The 16,168-nt window shown below is 44.7% G+C and overlaps 1 protein-coding gene across 11 annotated transcripts; it reads left to right on the top strand.

Moving 5' to 3' along the window:
* The first annotated feature begins 173 nt into the window (after positions 1-173).
* On the top strand, positions 174-14,245 carry Cnbp (CCHC-type zinc finger nucleic acid binding protein). Of its 11 annotated transcripts, none has more exons than XM_058586221.1 (6): positions 174-332; positions 2,927-2,982; positions 11,532-11,648; positions 11,772-11,864; positions 12,001-12,202; positions 13,131-14,245. In XM_058586221.1, the coding sequence occupies exons 3-6, from the start codon at positions 11,546-11,548 to the stop codon at positions 13,246-13,248; spliced, it is 516 nt and encodes a 171-aa protein (XP_058442204.1). In that variant the 5' UTR covers positions 174-332; positions 2,927-2,982; positions 11,532-11,545; the 3' UTR covers positions 13,249-14,245. The 11 variants fall into 11 exon arrangements, with proteins under 11 accessions (XP_058442204.1, XP_046322897.1, XP_058442202.1 ...); XM_046466939.2 differs by having other exon boundaries at positions 175-332; positions 11,532-11,669; XM_046466941.2 differs by lacking the exon at positions 2,927-2,982.
* The last annotated feature ends 1,923 nt before the right edge of the window (positions 14,246-16,168 follow it).

The raw sequence follows: 16,168 nt of genomic DNA, 5'->3' as shown, positions 1-16,168 counted from the left end.
ACGCCGGGAAGAGCCGCGGCCGCGCGCCGAGGCCAGAAGTCCGAGCCGCGCCGCGCCGCGCTCGTGCCAGGGTCGTCCTTCCTTGCCCCGCCTCCTGCCCCCCCCACCCACCGCGGGCGTTCCTGATTGGCCGGCCGAGCCGTGCGCGCTGATTGGCCGCGTGGGCGAGGCGGAGGCGAGCCGTGCGCAGCGGCGTGTGTGGGGCCGTGTGCAGACCCGCGTGTGGCGCAGGCAAGGACCCTGAAAATAAACAGCCGCTGCCTGGCGAGCCGCCTTCTCCGGGCCTGCGTCCCGAGTCTCCGCTGCCCGCGGGCCCGCTCCGACGCCGAGAGGTGAGGGCGGAAGGGGGCGGCTGGGGTCCGGGGTGGGGGAAAGGGGGAGGACCGCCACGGCGGGTGGGTCCCGCGGCCGAGGCGGGCACGGACGAGGGGGAGGCGAGAGAGGAGGCGGCGATGGCGGCCGCACTGGGGCCTGCGCCGCGGCTGCTGCGTCAGGCGGGAAGCTCGGCGGCGGCCGCTCGGGGCTCGGGGACCCGGCGTGACTGGGCTCGGGCGACCCTGAGTGTCCTTCGTGGGGTTCCCGGGGACCAGACCGCGGTCCTCGGGTGGGGGGGGACCTCTGCCGGCGCCCAGGCCGCACCCCAGGCCTCAGGCGGCCCGGGCCCGGAGGGTGCCCTTGGCGCGGAGGCCCGGGAAGCGGGGGGCCCAGGGTCGATTTGGCGGGAACTTTCTGGAAAGAGGCGGTGGGGTGGGGACAGGCCCGGGAGCCGGGGTGGGGGTCGGGCGACCATGTGCGGCGGCCGGGGTCCCTGTGCCGGGCGGGGGCCTGCGGAGGCGCCTGCGGGTCGGGGACACGGGGGAGGGGTGGGGACACCTGGGGGGGACACTCCGCTCGCGGGGCCGGGGCTCTGCGAGGTGTGCTCTGCCTGCCCCCCCCCCTTCCCCGCTCTGGCCACGCTGCTGCCATTGCACGGTGGCCACTGTCGCCGAGTCACCCGCACTTTTGACCAAGTCCAGGGGCCCCAGGACCAGGAAGGAAGAGGGAAAAAAAAAATCCTATTTTATTTTTTTTGGGGTCCAGCGTCCACGATCGGGGCAGCCAGTAGCGGCCGTGGCTTCTTGGATTAAAGGGGCGCAGGTTACAGACGGGGACGCGGGGCTTGAGCAGCCCGGCTCCATCTAGATCTTTCCATAGCGAGGGGACCCGCTTTGAGAGCGGCCTCTGGGTTGGGGTTGGGGTTCGGGTTTTATGGGTGGGTGAGGTTGGGTGCTGGTTGCCACATGCTAAGCACATGGCCTCGGCCACAGGGCACTTGGCGTGCATCTGTCTGGTCCTGGCGGGGTGGCGGGGTGGGAGGGGGTCTCCCCAAAGCAAACCCTTCGCTCGGGGACCGTCTGTGACTTCACGTGGCGCGCGTCCTCATTCAGGAGGCAGCCAAGGGAGGCTCAGAGGAGGCTCGGAGTCTGTGGCCTTTTTTTTTTTTTGAAAGCAGAGGGGGGACTCCTGTGTGTCCCCATCATGGGCCCAGATTCCATTTTACAAATGAGATTCCCACCCCCCCCCCCGTTCCCTGGCGTCTGACCCAGTTTTGGAAACATAACCCCGTGGATGTTTGCATCGAAGTTAATCTTTGGGTTTAAATGAGCAACTTTGTAACCCCTTTGCTGAAGAAGTATAAATTGAATGTAAAGCTTAGGGTTTAAAAAAAAATGGACGAAGTGTCGTCCTTCTCTTCTGTTTTTTTTTTATTATTATTTTAATGAGTTTAACTTTTATTTTTTTAATTTTTTCAAGCTGTCAATGGACCTTTGTTTTTTTTTATTCTGTGCGGTGCTGAGAATCGAACCCAGTGCCTCCTCACACATGCAAGGCGAGCTCAGTGCCACTGAGCCACAACCCCAGTCCCCTGGTTTTTTTCTAAATAATAATTATTTTTTTTAATGTTTATTTTTTAGCTATGGGTGGAAGTAATGTCTTTTTTTTTTACTTTATGTAGTGCTGAGGATCAAACCCAGTGCCTCAAGCATGCTAGGCGAGTGCTCTCCCTCTAAGCCACAACCCCAGCCCTCTTCATTATTTTTTAAAATATTGATTTTTTTTAGTTTTAGGTGGACACTATCTGCATTTTATTTTTACATGGTGCTAAGGATCGAACCCAGTGCCTCATGCATGGTAGGCAAGTGCTCTACAACTGAACCCCAACCCCCAGCCTCTTTTCCTTTATTTTTTTTTAAAACATTGAAAAGATTCATTTGATTAAGGCTTATCAAACCAGTGTCACTGAAAAGATCCATTTGATTAAGGCTTATCAAACCAGTGTCATGTCTTAGATACACATAGTTTTTAAGTTCTTGAGCCTGATTCTTGTCTACAAGGAACTCTTTGTGTATTGGAATATAAAAGGAATAATTTATTAGATTCCCAAGGGCTAAATTAAGGACTTAAATTTTTTCATTTTCCAAATCGCAACTCTTGGCAACAGTTTCCCCAACACAAGCTAACAGTATATATCTGTGTACTTCCCATCAGAAAACTATGATTTTTCAACCCAAGAGCCACGTTTTCTTTTCCTATTGATTACCAGAGAGGTAATTTATTCCAAACAGATGTTGCAAGTCTCTCAAATATTTTGAACCAAACCAGGAGAAGATTTAGGGGGCATTTCTTGAGGCAGGCAATTGAACATCTGGAACAGGCAAAGTGATTTATAGGTATTACTTAAAGGTATTATACCTGAATCATAGATGAATTTGGTAATATGATTTATGCTTGTGGATTATTTTTAGCTTCTAAAACATGTGGCAGGTCTGTGGGAAAGTACCAGATTGGTGCTTGTAAGCACTAATTGGAATGATTGGTCTGTTGGCTAAACAGCTGACCACAGAGAGATTTTTTCTTTTTCTTTCTTTTTTCTCTTTTCCTGCAGGAGGGAGAGTTGAAAACAAACTGTTGGCTCCTCTGCTCTTCCTTAGCCTCCTGACAGTAAGTGGAGAGCCCGAGGAAAGCCACGCACCCTGGTCTGCTATGTGGACCAGTGTGTCACTTAGTAGACGCCCAGTCTGGCAGGAGCAGGTGGTGCTGCAGCCAGGGAATGCTGTCAGGAGATCCCAGGAGCTGTATGCAGTGCTCTCTGGTTTTGTTAAAAAAAAAAAAAACTGCTGGGATAATAAAATAACAGCTTGTGGCCACCACCAGAATTCAGGTTGCAAGTTGAAGGACTTTGTTAACCAGAAATCCCTACAGTGTAACTGGGACCACCTGGAGTGACTCTGTAACTACCCAAGGTGAAGGTATTAACTAGTGAGTCAGGTTGCCAGTGTTGGTGTGGCCAGGGATGCTCCCCAAGTTCTGCCTCAAAGGAGGTTAAGAGAAAAAAAATGACTTCCATTTAAAATTCAGGAAAGCTATGTGAATATGTTGAGAGTGGGACTACATATTTTTTAAACTCATCTGTCTAGTTTAACTTTGGTTTACCTAAAGAGAAGCAATGAATACTTAATAGCATTGAAATTCAAATCAACTTTTTAAAAAGTTACTTGCCATATTTGCTCATGTGGTATATTTGAAGTAGGGAGAGATTGGTGCTCCTATATTAGCTTTTTTGGTACCCTTTATCACTTAAAAAAAGCCTCTGCAAACCATTTACATTTGTATGTGGTGCTGAGAATCGAACCTAGTGCATCACACATGCTAGGCAGGCGCACTACCACTGAGCCGCCACCCCAGCCTCTATTTTATTTATTTTTCTGTGGTGCTGAGGATTGAATCCAGGGCCTCGCACTGTTAAAATCCTGATTTTGGTATTTTCTTTTCTTTCTTTCTCTCTTTTTCTTTTTTCTTTTTTGGTACTGGGGATTGAACCCAGAGCACTTAACTACTAAGCCACATCCCCAAACCTTGTTAGGGACAGGGTCTCTGAATTGCTGAGGCTGGCTTTGAACTCGCCATCCTCCTGCCTCAGCCTCCTGAGTAGCTGGGATACCAGGCATGTGCCACCACGCCCACCTCTGGTTCTGGTATTTTCTTAGCTGTAGAAGGTTTTGGATAAGTCACTTGGTCTCAGATCTTGCTTCCTTATTAAAATGGAGCAAGAATGTATAACTTGCAGATTGTGGTATTATAAATAATATATATATATATATATTTAAATATCTTTATTTTGTTTATTTTTGTATGTGGTGCTGAGGATCGAACCCAGTGCCTCACATGTGCAAGGCAAGCGCTCTGCCACTGAACTACAGCCCCAAATAATATATTTTTTAATGCTTGATTCATAGTTCACGTTCAGCTCTTAATTCATACTTTCACAGGTAATCAGGGCAGAGAGAAATAAATGTAATGAACCATGTTTCGGCAGTAAATGCAGGAACCAGGGTAACAAAAATTGCTCCTGATTATGTGCCAAGTTCTCTGTTATTTTGACTGGAAAGCAGGTAATGCCGAATGTGTCTTGCTTCCTTCTATTGTATCGGCAGTTTATTTTTATTACAAAAGCAAAGTGTTTGTGTACCGTGTTGAGACACCCAACTGACTTACTGGAGCATAATGATCAGTAAGAACATTCAGAGGGCAAAGCTCCACTGGGGTCTAAATGCATTTAAGTCAACAATACAGAGACAGGGATCACCCTGAGCTTGGGGGACATAAGGAGATAACAGCATACAGATGTGAGCACATAAAGATGTGTTGGTAGAAACAGTGAAGTCAGTAAGCTGCATGGTCTACTTTGTTAGCGTCATTTTTATTCCCCAGCATTCCTGTTATAGAATTTAAACATTTTAGGGTGTAGTTATGATTGGTTTGTTCGTTGGAACTCATTTTAGTCTTGATTACATGCACTTAAACCTAAGGGGGTTCTTGACTTTTTTTTTAATATACTTTTTTAGTTGTAATTGAACACAATGCCTTTATTTTATTTATTTATTTATATATATTTAGTTGTTGATGGATCTTTATTTGTATGTGGTGCTGAGTATCGAACCCAGTGCGTCACACATGCTAGGCAGTCGCACTACCACTGAGTCGCCACCCCAGCCTCTATTTTATTTATTTTTCTGTGGTGCTGAGGATTGAACCCAGGGCCTCGCGCGTGCGCATGTGCTGTACGAGCACTCTACCCCTGAGCCACATCCCCAGCCCCTCTTGACTGTTCTTATTATCATCACATGTACCATTACTGATATTGCTGAAGGTGAGTTAGTATAACTATGCATGCTTTTTTTTATTATTATTATTATTATTTTTAATATTTACTTTTTAGTATTTGGCGGACACAACATCTTTGTCTGTATGTGGTGCTGAGGATCGAACCCGGGCCGCACGCATAGCCAGGCGAGCGCACTACCGCTTGAGCCACATCCCCAGCCCCATATGCATGCTTTTTTTCCAGGATTTAATCCTTAAAGCCTGCATAATTTGGTTTGTAAAATAGCCAGACCTCTTGGGGCTGAGGTTGTGGCTCAGTGGTAGAGCGCTCTCCTAGCATGGGAGAGGCCCTGGGTTTGCTCCTCAGCACCACAGAAAAATAAACAAAATAAAGATATTGTGTCCAACTACAACTAAAAATAAATATGTATATTTTTTAAATAGCTCGACCTCTTAGTTTGGCATATGTGGCCTCTGTCAATGGATTTTCAGTCTTTTCTAAGCACATCTTGACTGATATTGGGGCCGAGGATTAGATAGATATTTGACTTATGGTGGTTGGACATCACCCATTTTTCTTTTACCCTTTATTCTCTTCCATTCAGGAAGTAGATTCTAAGATGAGAAGTTTGAGTGTAAGTGGACTTACCTCCTGCAGGAGCCTGCTGTGTAGGCCTCGAACTAAGTTCTGATGAATGTGTGACGAGTCTCACTAACGGAGGGAGAGTGGAAAGGAAAGGCTGACAGTGTTCCCAGAGGACACAGCTGTACAGGTGTTTACACAGAGCCATCCATAAATTAGCACAAGGTTCCCCAGAACAGTTCTTGCCACAGATCAGTTTAATCATTTCCCTCTTATAAATACAGGGAGGACAGCCATGTGTTTTTTGAGTAATTCAGGTGGGTTAGGGGTTAAGCCAGGCTCATTTTTACCAAAATCTTTTTACTCTTGTCAGGATACATCAGTGCAGAAGTTAGTGTTTTTTTTTTTTGTTTTTTTTTTTTTTTTTTTTTTTAAAGCAAAAGAGAAAAGGGCTGGAGATGTAGCTCAAGGGTAGAGTGGTTGCCTAACAAGTGTGACACTCTGGGTTCAACCCCCACTTGGCCACTGAGTCACATCCCAGCCCTGTTTTGTATTTTATCTAGAAACCGGTCTGAGTTGCTTAGCACCTCACTTTTGCTGAGGCTGGCTTTGAACTCACAATCCTGCCTCAGCCTCCCAAACTTCTGGGATTACAGGTATGCACACATAGCTTACTCTGCCCTTTTTTATTTTTAATGTTAAACTAGTATATATATATATTTTTATGTTAAGCTAGTATATATGTTTTGTGGCAGTTCATGTAATCCACAATTCTGGTTGATTATGAATTTATGGACTAATAGGAAAAGCTGGGGGTACTGACCTGGATGCTGGCTTTTTTAGTGACCCCTGGTGGAAATTTTTCAGCCTGGGAATTTAGATAAAATCAATAAAGTAAATACTGTTTTTATCATTCAGCACTTTCTGGTTCTACTGTCACAGTCATGGCTTTGTTATACACTGAAATCTCAAAAGTGGAAGCTGCTTCTGTCTTGGATTATTTTTATGTTGGGAGTGTCTTTAGACTGTTGGGCCTTCATCCCTGTTCAGAAACTGCCAGCTGTGAATCCTAAAAATCCATGTGCACACTCTTAGCTATGATTTCTGAAAGTTGGGAGTTTCAAAGTCAGTGTAGTCAATTCGTAATGAGCACATATTTGAAAATACATTGCTACTTTAAATCGGTTGGTGCGGTCATTCTTGTGAATGAGAGCAAGAATTTGGGTGATTTTGTTAGTGCTTGATTAGATTGGATAGGGTCCCTCCAAGGTACAATTAGCTTGATTTATCAAATGACTATCAGACCTTCCCATCCCTCCAAATAAGTAAAAAACTGAGTTATACACGACTAGAACCATAACTATGGATAGTTGTGCTGATTCAAAGGTGAATGACTTGGTCTCTGCCCTCCAGAATGTGATGGGGTCATCCAGTGGTGCCATTGGACAAATATTAACAAAGTGTCTTTGAGTCTTAATGGGAAGGAGAGTTCAGAGCAGGAAGATGTGTTCAGATTCTTTTATAGAGTTGGCAAGTCAGTTGGCCCCTGACAGGTGGAGCAGGGAGGGGTGGGGGAGCAGTGTGGGGAAATCCAGCCAGGAGCAGTTGTAGGCAGAACCATGGAGACATAATTCTCAGCCATGTCTTATCTTTGTTTTCCTAAGGAATAATGTGAAATTTTTACTTTTTTTTTGGTAGCAGGAATTGAACCCAGGGGTGCCTAACCACTGAGCCAGTCACCAGCCCTGTTTTGTATTTTATTTAGAGACAGGGTCTCACTGAGTTGCCTAAGTTGGTGAGGCTGGCCTTGAACTTGTGATCCTCCTGTCTCAGCCTCCCAAGTCGCTGAGATTACAGGCATGTGCCACCGAGCCTGGCTTCTGAATACATTTTCATGAAATGTATTTGTACATTAAGAGGAGTATTAGGCTGTGGGGAACTGCTTTCTAGGATAAGTTAGTGTGCCTCTGAATGTGGCAGTTGTATGTTTACTTATGCCCAAGTGAAAGGTCTTATCAGGAGGTACCAGTTAATTCAGTGTAAGCGCAGACCAGCTGGTTCACTGTTGGTGATCAGTTTAGCCAGAGAGAAGGCACTTTGCTGGCACGTTACCTAAGCCTGCTGGAGACACCTTTAAAAAGCATGCCATACTGATGATGGGTCTGGGCTATTAATTAAGTTGATATTTCCCTTTTTAAGACTTTAAGTGGGATTTTGTATTCTTTACTTTTTTGGGGGGGCTTAATTTACTATAAGAAATTATGAGACAGAATTTGTTGATGGTTTTTTGCCTTAATGTACTGTAGGAATTATGAGGCGGGGATCCCAAGTTTGAGGCCAGCCTCAGCAACTTGGCAAGACCCTGTCTCAAAAAATAAAAAGGGCTGGGCTGGAATGTAGCTCAGTGATTAAAAGTCCCCCTTGGCTCAATCCCCCCAGTACTGCAAAAAAAAAAGAAAAAAAGAAAAGAAAGAAAGAAAAAAAAAGATGAAGTAGAGGAGCTTAATGTTAAAGTATTTCCTGTCCCCTCCCCCCACCTCTGTAAACTTTGGATCTGGGTCCAATGGGTAGAGATTAAAAAAAAAGATAAAATGGAAAAACAGTTTGGGAAAGATCTTCCCATTGGTTAATGAGTTCTTGAGTAGCTAAATTTTTTTAAAATTGGTTATTTCTATGCTGAAATTAAGCCTGGCATATTAATTGCTGACTATTCCACTGACAAGGGAATCTTCTGACCATTAGATCATTTTCCCTTGATACTTTCCAATTATGAAATGAACAGATTTTTAAAAATGATTTTGAAGCTGAGATTGTCAGGGACTGTCCTTCATTACATCTCTAGAAGTTCATGTTGAAGCTTAGTGCACTTGGTGCATTCCCCAAATTCCAGCTAAATGGGAGCCAGAAGGATTGCAAATTTGAGGCCAGTTCTGGGCAACTGAGCAAGTCCTAAATAAGGACTGGGATGTAGCTGTACTCAGTGGCTATGGCAAGGAGAGGCCTGACACAGTGGCATATGGCTGTAATCCCAGGGACTCAGAAAAGAGATAGGAGGGCTGTGGTTGTGGCTGAGTGGCAGAGCGCTTGCCTCACATGTGTGAGCCACTGGGTTCCATCCTCAGTACCACATAAAAATAAATAAACCAAGAAAATAAAGGCATTGTGTCTGTCTACAACTACTAAAAATATTTTTTAAAAATCTGCTAAAAATATTTAAAAGAAAGCACATAGGATCACAAGTATGAGGCCAACCTAGGCAACTTAGGGACACACTGTGTTAGAATAAGTCAGATTTTTTTCCTTTGCTAGAAGTTAAGCATCTTGTTTCAATATTAAATAATCAAATTTTTAGGACTTGCTATTTGGCCTGACTTACAGTATAACTGTAGGTATTTAAATGAAAAGAACTCATTGAAAGTAATAGTTAAAGTGTACGTAAGCTACCAACAATAAAAAATTAAAAATAAATAAATAAATAAATAAAATAAAAATCTCCAAAAAAAAAGTGTACGTAAGCTGATCTTGAGTGTAAACTAGAAAAGATGCAGAATAAAGGAAATGGGGGGGTAGTCGTAGATGGATGCAGACAAATATTTATTTATGTGGTGCTGAGGATCAAACCCAGTGTCTCATGCATGAGAGGTAAGTGCTCAACTACTGAGCCCCAGCCCCAGTCTCTAGGTTGATATTTTTAAATCTCTTTTCCTGGGTGATTTCTTCTGACATGAAATGTGCATTATATGTGCATTATACGTTTGAAACCACAAATATCCCGTGGAGCCAACAGACTTTTTTGGCGACGTGGTCATAGCAAGTAGCAGTAGTTGGTAGAGATATTCTTTTGGAAACTTCTTAACAATCAGATGCAGAGTATTGGCATAAATAAGTGTTGGGCTCTTGGTTATTAACAATGGAAATGCCTTTAAAACTGAACTTTAGGGAGGGGTTGTATGTTGCTCAGTGGTAACCTTGGTTCGATCCTCAGCACCACATAAACATAAAAGTAAAACTAAAGATTGTGTCCAACTATAACTAAAAAAGAAAACTTAAAAAAAACCCACTTTAGCTTAATATTTAGTCACTTTTTTTAAAATTTTTTTTAAAGCCGGGGTCTCACTAAATTGCCCAGGTTGGCCTCAAACTTGGGATCCTCCTGTTTCACCCTCCTTACTCACTGGGATTCCAAGAACTCTCCACCATGCCTGACCTGGTCCCTAGATTTCTCTACAAGTTAATGAACAGGTTACAGGGTAGAGTGGGGTAGGTCCTGCCAAATTCCTAACCAGCTTTTGGGATTTGGGTGCTGTGGACTGGTAATTCTGCTATCCAATGTTACTCGAAGGAAAACTTTCTTTTCTAGATGATGGTACCTTTCTGTAGCTTTGAAGAAGGTATTTTAAAAACTGTACCACTGCTCAGCGGGGAAATGAAGGGTAAAATACGTAGCCATGGAAGCAAGGAAATAGGAAGTTAGATTTTCATTTCATTCTATTCCATTCCATTGTATTCTATTCTGGGATAGCCTGGGATTATTTTTAGATGGTTACATAAGAAGCACAAAGTCCGCTTATTTCAGTGGGTGTTTTTGTTTCTATTTCAAAGTGTCACCCAGTAAGAGAGTTTAGTTTGAGATAAATTCCAGGTAGCCTTGTCTTTTTTTGTTGTTTTAAGTTGTAGATGGACATAATATCTTCATTTTTATTGATTTATTTTTTATGTGGTGCTGAGGATCGAACCCACGGCCTCACATGTGTGAGGCAAGTGCTCTACCACTGAGCCACAACCCCAGCCTGGTAGCCTTGTGTTAAACGTCAAGTTACAGAAACTTGGGCAAAGGAAAGAACAGAACAGGCCAAATAACAAATGTTCCTAGTCCTGTGGGTAGCCTTTTAGCATTTGGTGTACCACCTTGTTTTCCCAATATTTTGAATATATTTGTGCCCTGTAGACATAGAAATATTTAGTCTTTGTAAATGTTGTTGATGGAGACTGACTCAGTCATGGGGCAGCTGCTGTCAGGCAGGCAGTTTTATTAGGGGCTAAGATTATCCAGTGAGATCACTTTTTTCAACTGACCTCTGACCTTCAGAATCCTGCTGCAGCTGTTAGAGTTATTCCAATCTTTGTCCCCAGCCAGTGACTTCCAGTTGACCAAACTAAAGCTTAACTGCCTTACAATCATGAAAGGGTATCTGTGGCCTGGGATAAGAAGGCAGTATTGTGTCTGGTACTGAATATTCATTGACACCCTGTGGATTTCATCATCCCATCAACAAATGTGTTCACGTACATCCTGGTGCACACATACTTTGAACAGTCTTCAAGATCAGAAATTGTGAAGGGTGCGATTTGGGAAACTGAGGCAAGAGCATCCCAAGTTCATTGTTAGCCTCAGCAATTTAACAAGACCCTGTCTGAAAAACAAGGGAAGTCGGTCACAGTCGTGCACGCCTGTAATCCCAGTGGCTCTGGAGGCTGAGGCAGGAGGATTGCAAGTTGGAGGCCAGCCTCAGCCATTTAGCAAGACTCTAAGCAGCTCATCAAGACCATGACCACGCAGACGAGCAGAAGTGCTGTAAAACTAAGGAGTCTGGGGAAGTGGCTCAGTCAGTGGTCACGCACCCTTGGGTTCAGTCCCCATTGCTGCGGAGTGTGTGTTTGGGTGGGGGTATTACGGAAAGTACACATTTTACAATTTTTTACTTTTGTAGGTATTTTACAGTTGATATGCAAGTATATAGATGTGATTGTTTCATTCCAACGTAAAGTGACTTTGAGTCATGTCCTTTTCCATGTTTTGAAGATCTACCTGCAGCCATGAGCAGCAACGAGTGTTTCAAGTGTGGACGATCTGGCCACTGGGCCCGGGAGTGCCCAACCGGGGGAGGCCGCGGTCGTGGAATGAGAAGCCGCGGCAGAGGTGGTTTTACCTCGGATAGAGGTATTTTTGTCGAATAAAAAATGTTGCCGCGCTTGAGTGTTCCTTAGTATCAAGACTGGTCTAACCAGCCGACTTCTTTTTGTTCTCTTCTGCTCAAAATAGGTTTCCAGTTTGTTTCCTCATCTCTTCCAGACATCTGTTACCGCTGTGGTGAGTCTGGTCATCTGGCCAAGGATTGTGACCTTCAGGAGGATGGTAAGTGTCTCGCAGCTCCTCCCCCGCCGAGGTGAGCCCGGGGTGTGGGGTGGGGCCTGGCAGGGTCCCGCCCTCCACGCGATGCGCCATGAACTTGAGGTTCACAGCCTTGGTCTGCTTCTTTCCCCTCCTGCTGAAGCCTGCTATAACTGCGGCAGAGGTGGCCACATCGCCAAGGACTGCAAGGAGCCCAAGAGAGAGCGAGAGCAGTGCTGCTACAACTGTGGCAAACCAGGCCACCTGGCTCGTGACTGTGACCACGCGGACGAGCAGAAGTGCTATTCTTGTGGAGAGTTCGGACACATTCAGAAAGACTGCACCAAAGTGAAGTGCTATAGGTAAGTTGGGGTGGCCCTGGAGGGGCTCCGAGGCTCCAGAAGTGGCGTGAGTGTATGTGGAAGGACCTTGCCGCTCTGTCCCTCCAGTGGGAGCTAGCTGGCTGTGGCCTCATGACACTCCTTTTCAGCACCTATAAGGAGCAGCTTATGTGGTCGTCAGTGTATCAGGATGACTCGTGGCTAGGGCACCCGGACAGTTTGCAAAACCCCCTGCCCCCCACCTTCCTGTCTGGGAGTGAACCCAGGGCTCTATGTGGCTGTCCCTATTAGTTTTCCTTTTGCAACAAGGTCCTGCTAGGTTGCCCATGGTGGCCTGGAACTTACTTAGGATCCTCCTTCCTTAGGCTCCCCAATAGCGAGGATTACAGGTGTGTTACTGCCCAGCATAGCTGATGTCTTTAAGGACTTTTTGTTTTGGTTGGTTGGTTGGTTCTTGAGACATTGTCTGGCTAAATTGCTGAGGCCAGTCTAGAACTTGTGATCCTCTTGTCTCTGCCTCTTTAGTAGCTGTGATTACAGGCATGCACAACTGCACTTAGCTCTTAAGGACACTTTTTTTTTTTTTTGGTACCTGGGATCGAACTCAGGGGCACTTGACCACTGAGACGCATCCCCAGCCCTATTTTGTATTTTATTTAGAGACAGGGTCTCGCTGAGTTGCTCAGGGCATTGCTAAGAGGTGGAGGCTGGCCTCCACCTTGCAATCCTCCTGCCTCAGCCTCCTGAGCTGCTGGGATGACAGACATGTGCCCCTGCACCCAGTCAAATTTTCTAAGATAATTTCTTGTTTCTGCCCTTACTTTATTAATGTAAATATTTATAGCCTTGAAGTGTTCCTTGGCTCGTTAATGGCTTTTTATTCTGTTTGGTAGGTAGTTTGACTAGTTCAGAGGAAAACTTAAATCTTTTTTTTTTTTTTTTCCCTTAGGTGTGGTGAGACTGGTCATGTAGCCATCAACTGCAGCAAGACAAGTGAAGTCAATTGTTACCGCTGTGGCGAGTCAGGGCATCTTGCACGGGAATGCACAATTGAGGCCACAGCCTAATTATTTTCCTTTGTCGCCCCTCCTTTTTCTGATTGATGGTTGTATTATTTTCTCTGAATCCTCTTCACTGGCCAAAGGTTGGCAGATAGAGGCTACTCCCAGGCCAGTGAGCTTTACTTGCCGTGTAAAAGGAGGAAAGGGGTGGAAAAAAAAAAAAACCGACTTTCTGCATTTAACTACAAAAAAAAAAGTTTATGTTTAGTTTGGTAGAGGTGTTATGTATAATGCTTTGTTAAAGAACCCCCTTTCCACGCCACTGGTGAATAGGGATTGATGAATGGGAAGAGTTGAGTCTGACCAGTAAGCCCGCTCTGGGCTTCTTGGATAAGTTCCCATGTAGGAGGTAAACCAATTCTGGAAGTGTCTTGGAACTTCCATAAGTAACTTTAATTTTAGCATAATGATGGCCGTGGATTGCCTGACCTCAGTAGCTATTAAATAACATCAAGTAACATCTGTATCAGGCCCTCACGCAACATACAGTTAAGTGGGAGTAAACAAAATAAGACGAAAGTGTGTGTGGATGGCTAAGGCGAGAGCACCCGGGATAAAAGCCTAAAAACAGGAAACAGCTTCTCTGCAGCATCTGCTGCTGCTGGACCTACAGATGGTGACGGCAAAGGTTTAGAACACATTGTTTTTTTTTCAAAGACGAAATCTCAAAAAACCCAGAGTCAACATCGATGCTCGAGAGTTAGCATAATTTGGAGTTATTCAGGAATTGCAGAGAAATGCATTTTCACAGAAATCAAGATGTTATTTTTGTATACTATATCACTTAGACAACTGTGTTTCATTTGCTGTAATCAGTTTTTAAAAGTCCGATGGAAAAAGCAACTGAAGTCCTAGAAAAAAAATAGAAAAATGTAATTTTAAACTATTCCAATAAAGGTGGAGGAGGAAGGGGAATTTGACTAAAGTTCTTTTTGTTTCCAATTTTCATTCATGTATATAGTGTGAAATGCCATATTAAAGAGGGGAATGTGGAGGACTGAAAGCCGGCAGTTTGGACTTTTTCTTTTGGTACGAAACTAGTCATGACTGCGGTGAGCGAATTCTGAGGACACGCGGGGAGTGGATCTTCAGGGTCGGCTGTTGGCAGAGCTGTAGGAAATTGAATTCTCCTCTTTTAGGGGGTGAGTGGGGAGGGCGTAACCAGGGATTGAACCCAGAGGCCCTCGACACTGAAGCACATCCACGCCCCTTTTTATATTTTTTGAGATGGCATTGCTGAGGCTGGCCTCCAACTTGCGATCCTCCTGCCTTGGCCTCCCGAGCTGCTGGGATGACAGGCGTGAGCCACCAAACCGGGCTAGGAAATTTAATTCTCTTTATAACCCATTGGTCACCACAGCCCTTTCATCCTCTGTTCATTCTGAAGTTTTAATACAATTGCTGTTTTTAGCAATTCGTGCTTTTTCTTGGTTTCACATGGAGCTGAGATGTTGCAGTTCCTTGTTTTTCCGGGCTCTCAGAGTTGGAATGGACTTAATCATCTGGTTTAATGAGGTCATCAGAAGATCATAAAACTGCTTGCTCTGCTGCATGGCTACGTGTACCCATCCAGCCATGTCAAATTAACGTGCCAGACCCGTTGAAGTGAGGTTATGACATTCATTTCCTTGTGAATATACTTTAGCATCATTTTGGGGGATATTTAACTATGTCTCAGATCCTAAGTCCATTAAATATCTTGATGGTCTTGATTTTTCTACCAGGAGTAGCAAACATTGTGAATGAACCCCCCTTTTATCCTGTCCTCAGGCTCTACCACTGAACTGTTTGATTTTGAAACAGTCTCTTGCTAAACTGCCCGACTGACCCTGAACTTGTGATCTGCCCACCCCAACCTCAGTAGCTGACCTGTTCCCAACAAACCACCACGTTTCCCTTCAGAAGATCATTTTTTGCCTTGACCCTGAGGATGGAGCAGTTGCAACATGAACAAGTATTTAACAGGGAAATCCAACTCAATAGGCATCAGTGTGCGACTCGCATAGGAATGAGAATTTTGCAGAAAAACCTGGTAGGAAGGTAGAAACATGGCTTTGTATGAATGTCTTCTTGGAATTGAAATTTAAGGTGAGGGGGTGCACACCTCTGGCTGAGTGGTGGAGCACTTGCCTGGCCTGCGTGAGGCACTGGGTTCAATTCTCAGCACTGCATATAAATAAATGAAGGTCCATTGACTAAAAAGAAACTTGGGATCCTCCTGCCTCAGCCTCATCTGGGATGGCAGAGGTGCCTCACTTCACCTGGCCATATTCCTATTGTGGCTTCAGTTAACATTAATATACATCTGTTAGGGACAGACTGCTGTTAGTAACTGTGCCTTCACGTCTTGATCAGGTGTGGACCACATAGTGATCTTGCCTATTGGGTGCGTTTGAAGAATTTCAGAAAGAATGATTGAAGGGAGTGATCAGAGAGCTGACATTTGTAATTGAGCCATTTGAAAGTAAGTTCCACCAGTGGATCTGGAGGCTGAGGCAGGAGGATCGCAAATTCAAAGTCAGCCTCAACAACTTAGTGAGACTCTGTCTCTAGATAAAAAAATGGCTGGGCATGTGGCTAACGTGGTTAAGCGCCCGTGGGCTCAATCCCTGGTACCAAAAAAACAAAAAAGATGTGACTCTTACTCATTCAATATTTCACCATGAGTCTCATAAGGATTAAGATGTGGGGCTGGGTCTCAGCAGTAGCACACTTGCCTGGCATGTGTGAGGCACTGGGTTCGAATCCTCATCACATATAAACAAATAAAATTAAAGTCTATCAACAATTAAGAAATATATATAAAAATGTTTTCTCATAATGCCATTATAATAATTCAAAGTCAAATTCACCAATTATTTCCTAGGGCATCATCTTATTTTTTCAGTGTCCCCAACGTTTCCTGGTCTGGAGGCTTGAGCATTCG

The sequence above is a fragment of the Marmota monax genome, unplaced genomic scaffold, assembly GCF_021218885.2.
Source record: "Marmota monax isolate L192 unplaced genomic scaffold, Marmota_monax_Labrador192_F-V1.1 WCK01_AAM20220418_F8-fsc00249, whole genome shotgun sequence".
NCBI classification, from domain to species: Eukaryota; Metazoa; Chordata; class Mammalia; order Rodentia; family Sciuridae; genus Marmota; species Marmota monax.
This window is presented reverse-complemented; position numbering and strand designations above follow the sequence as displayed.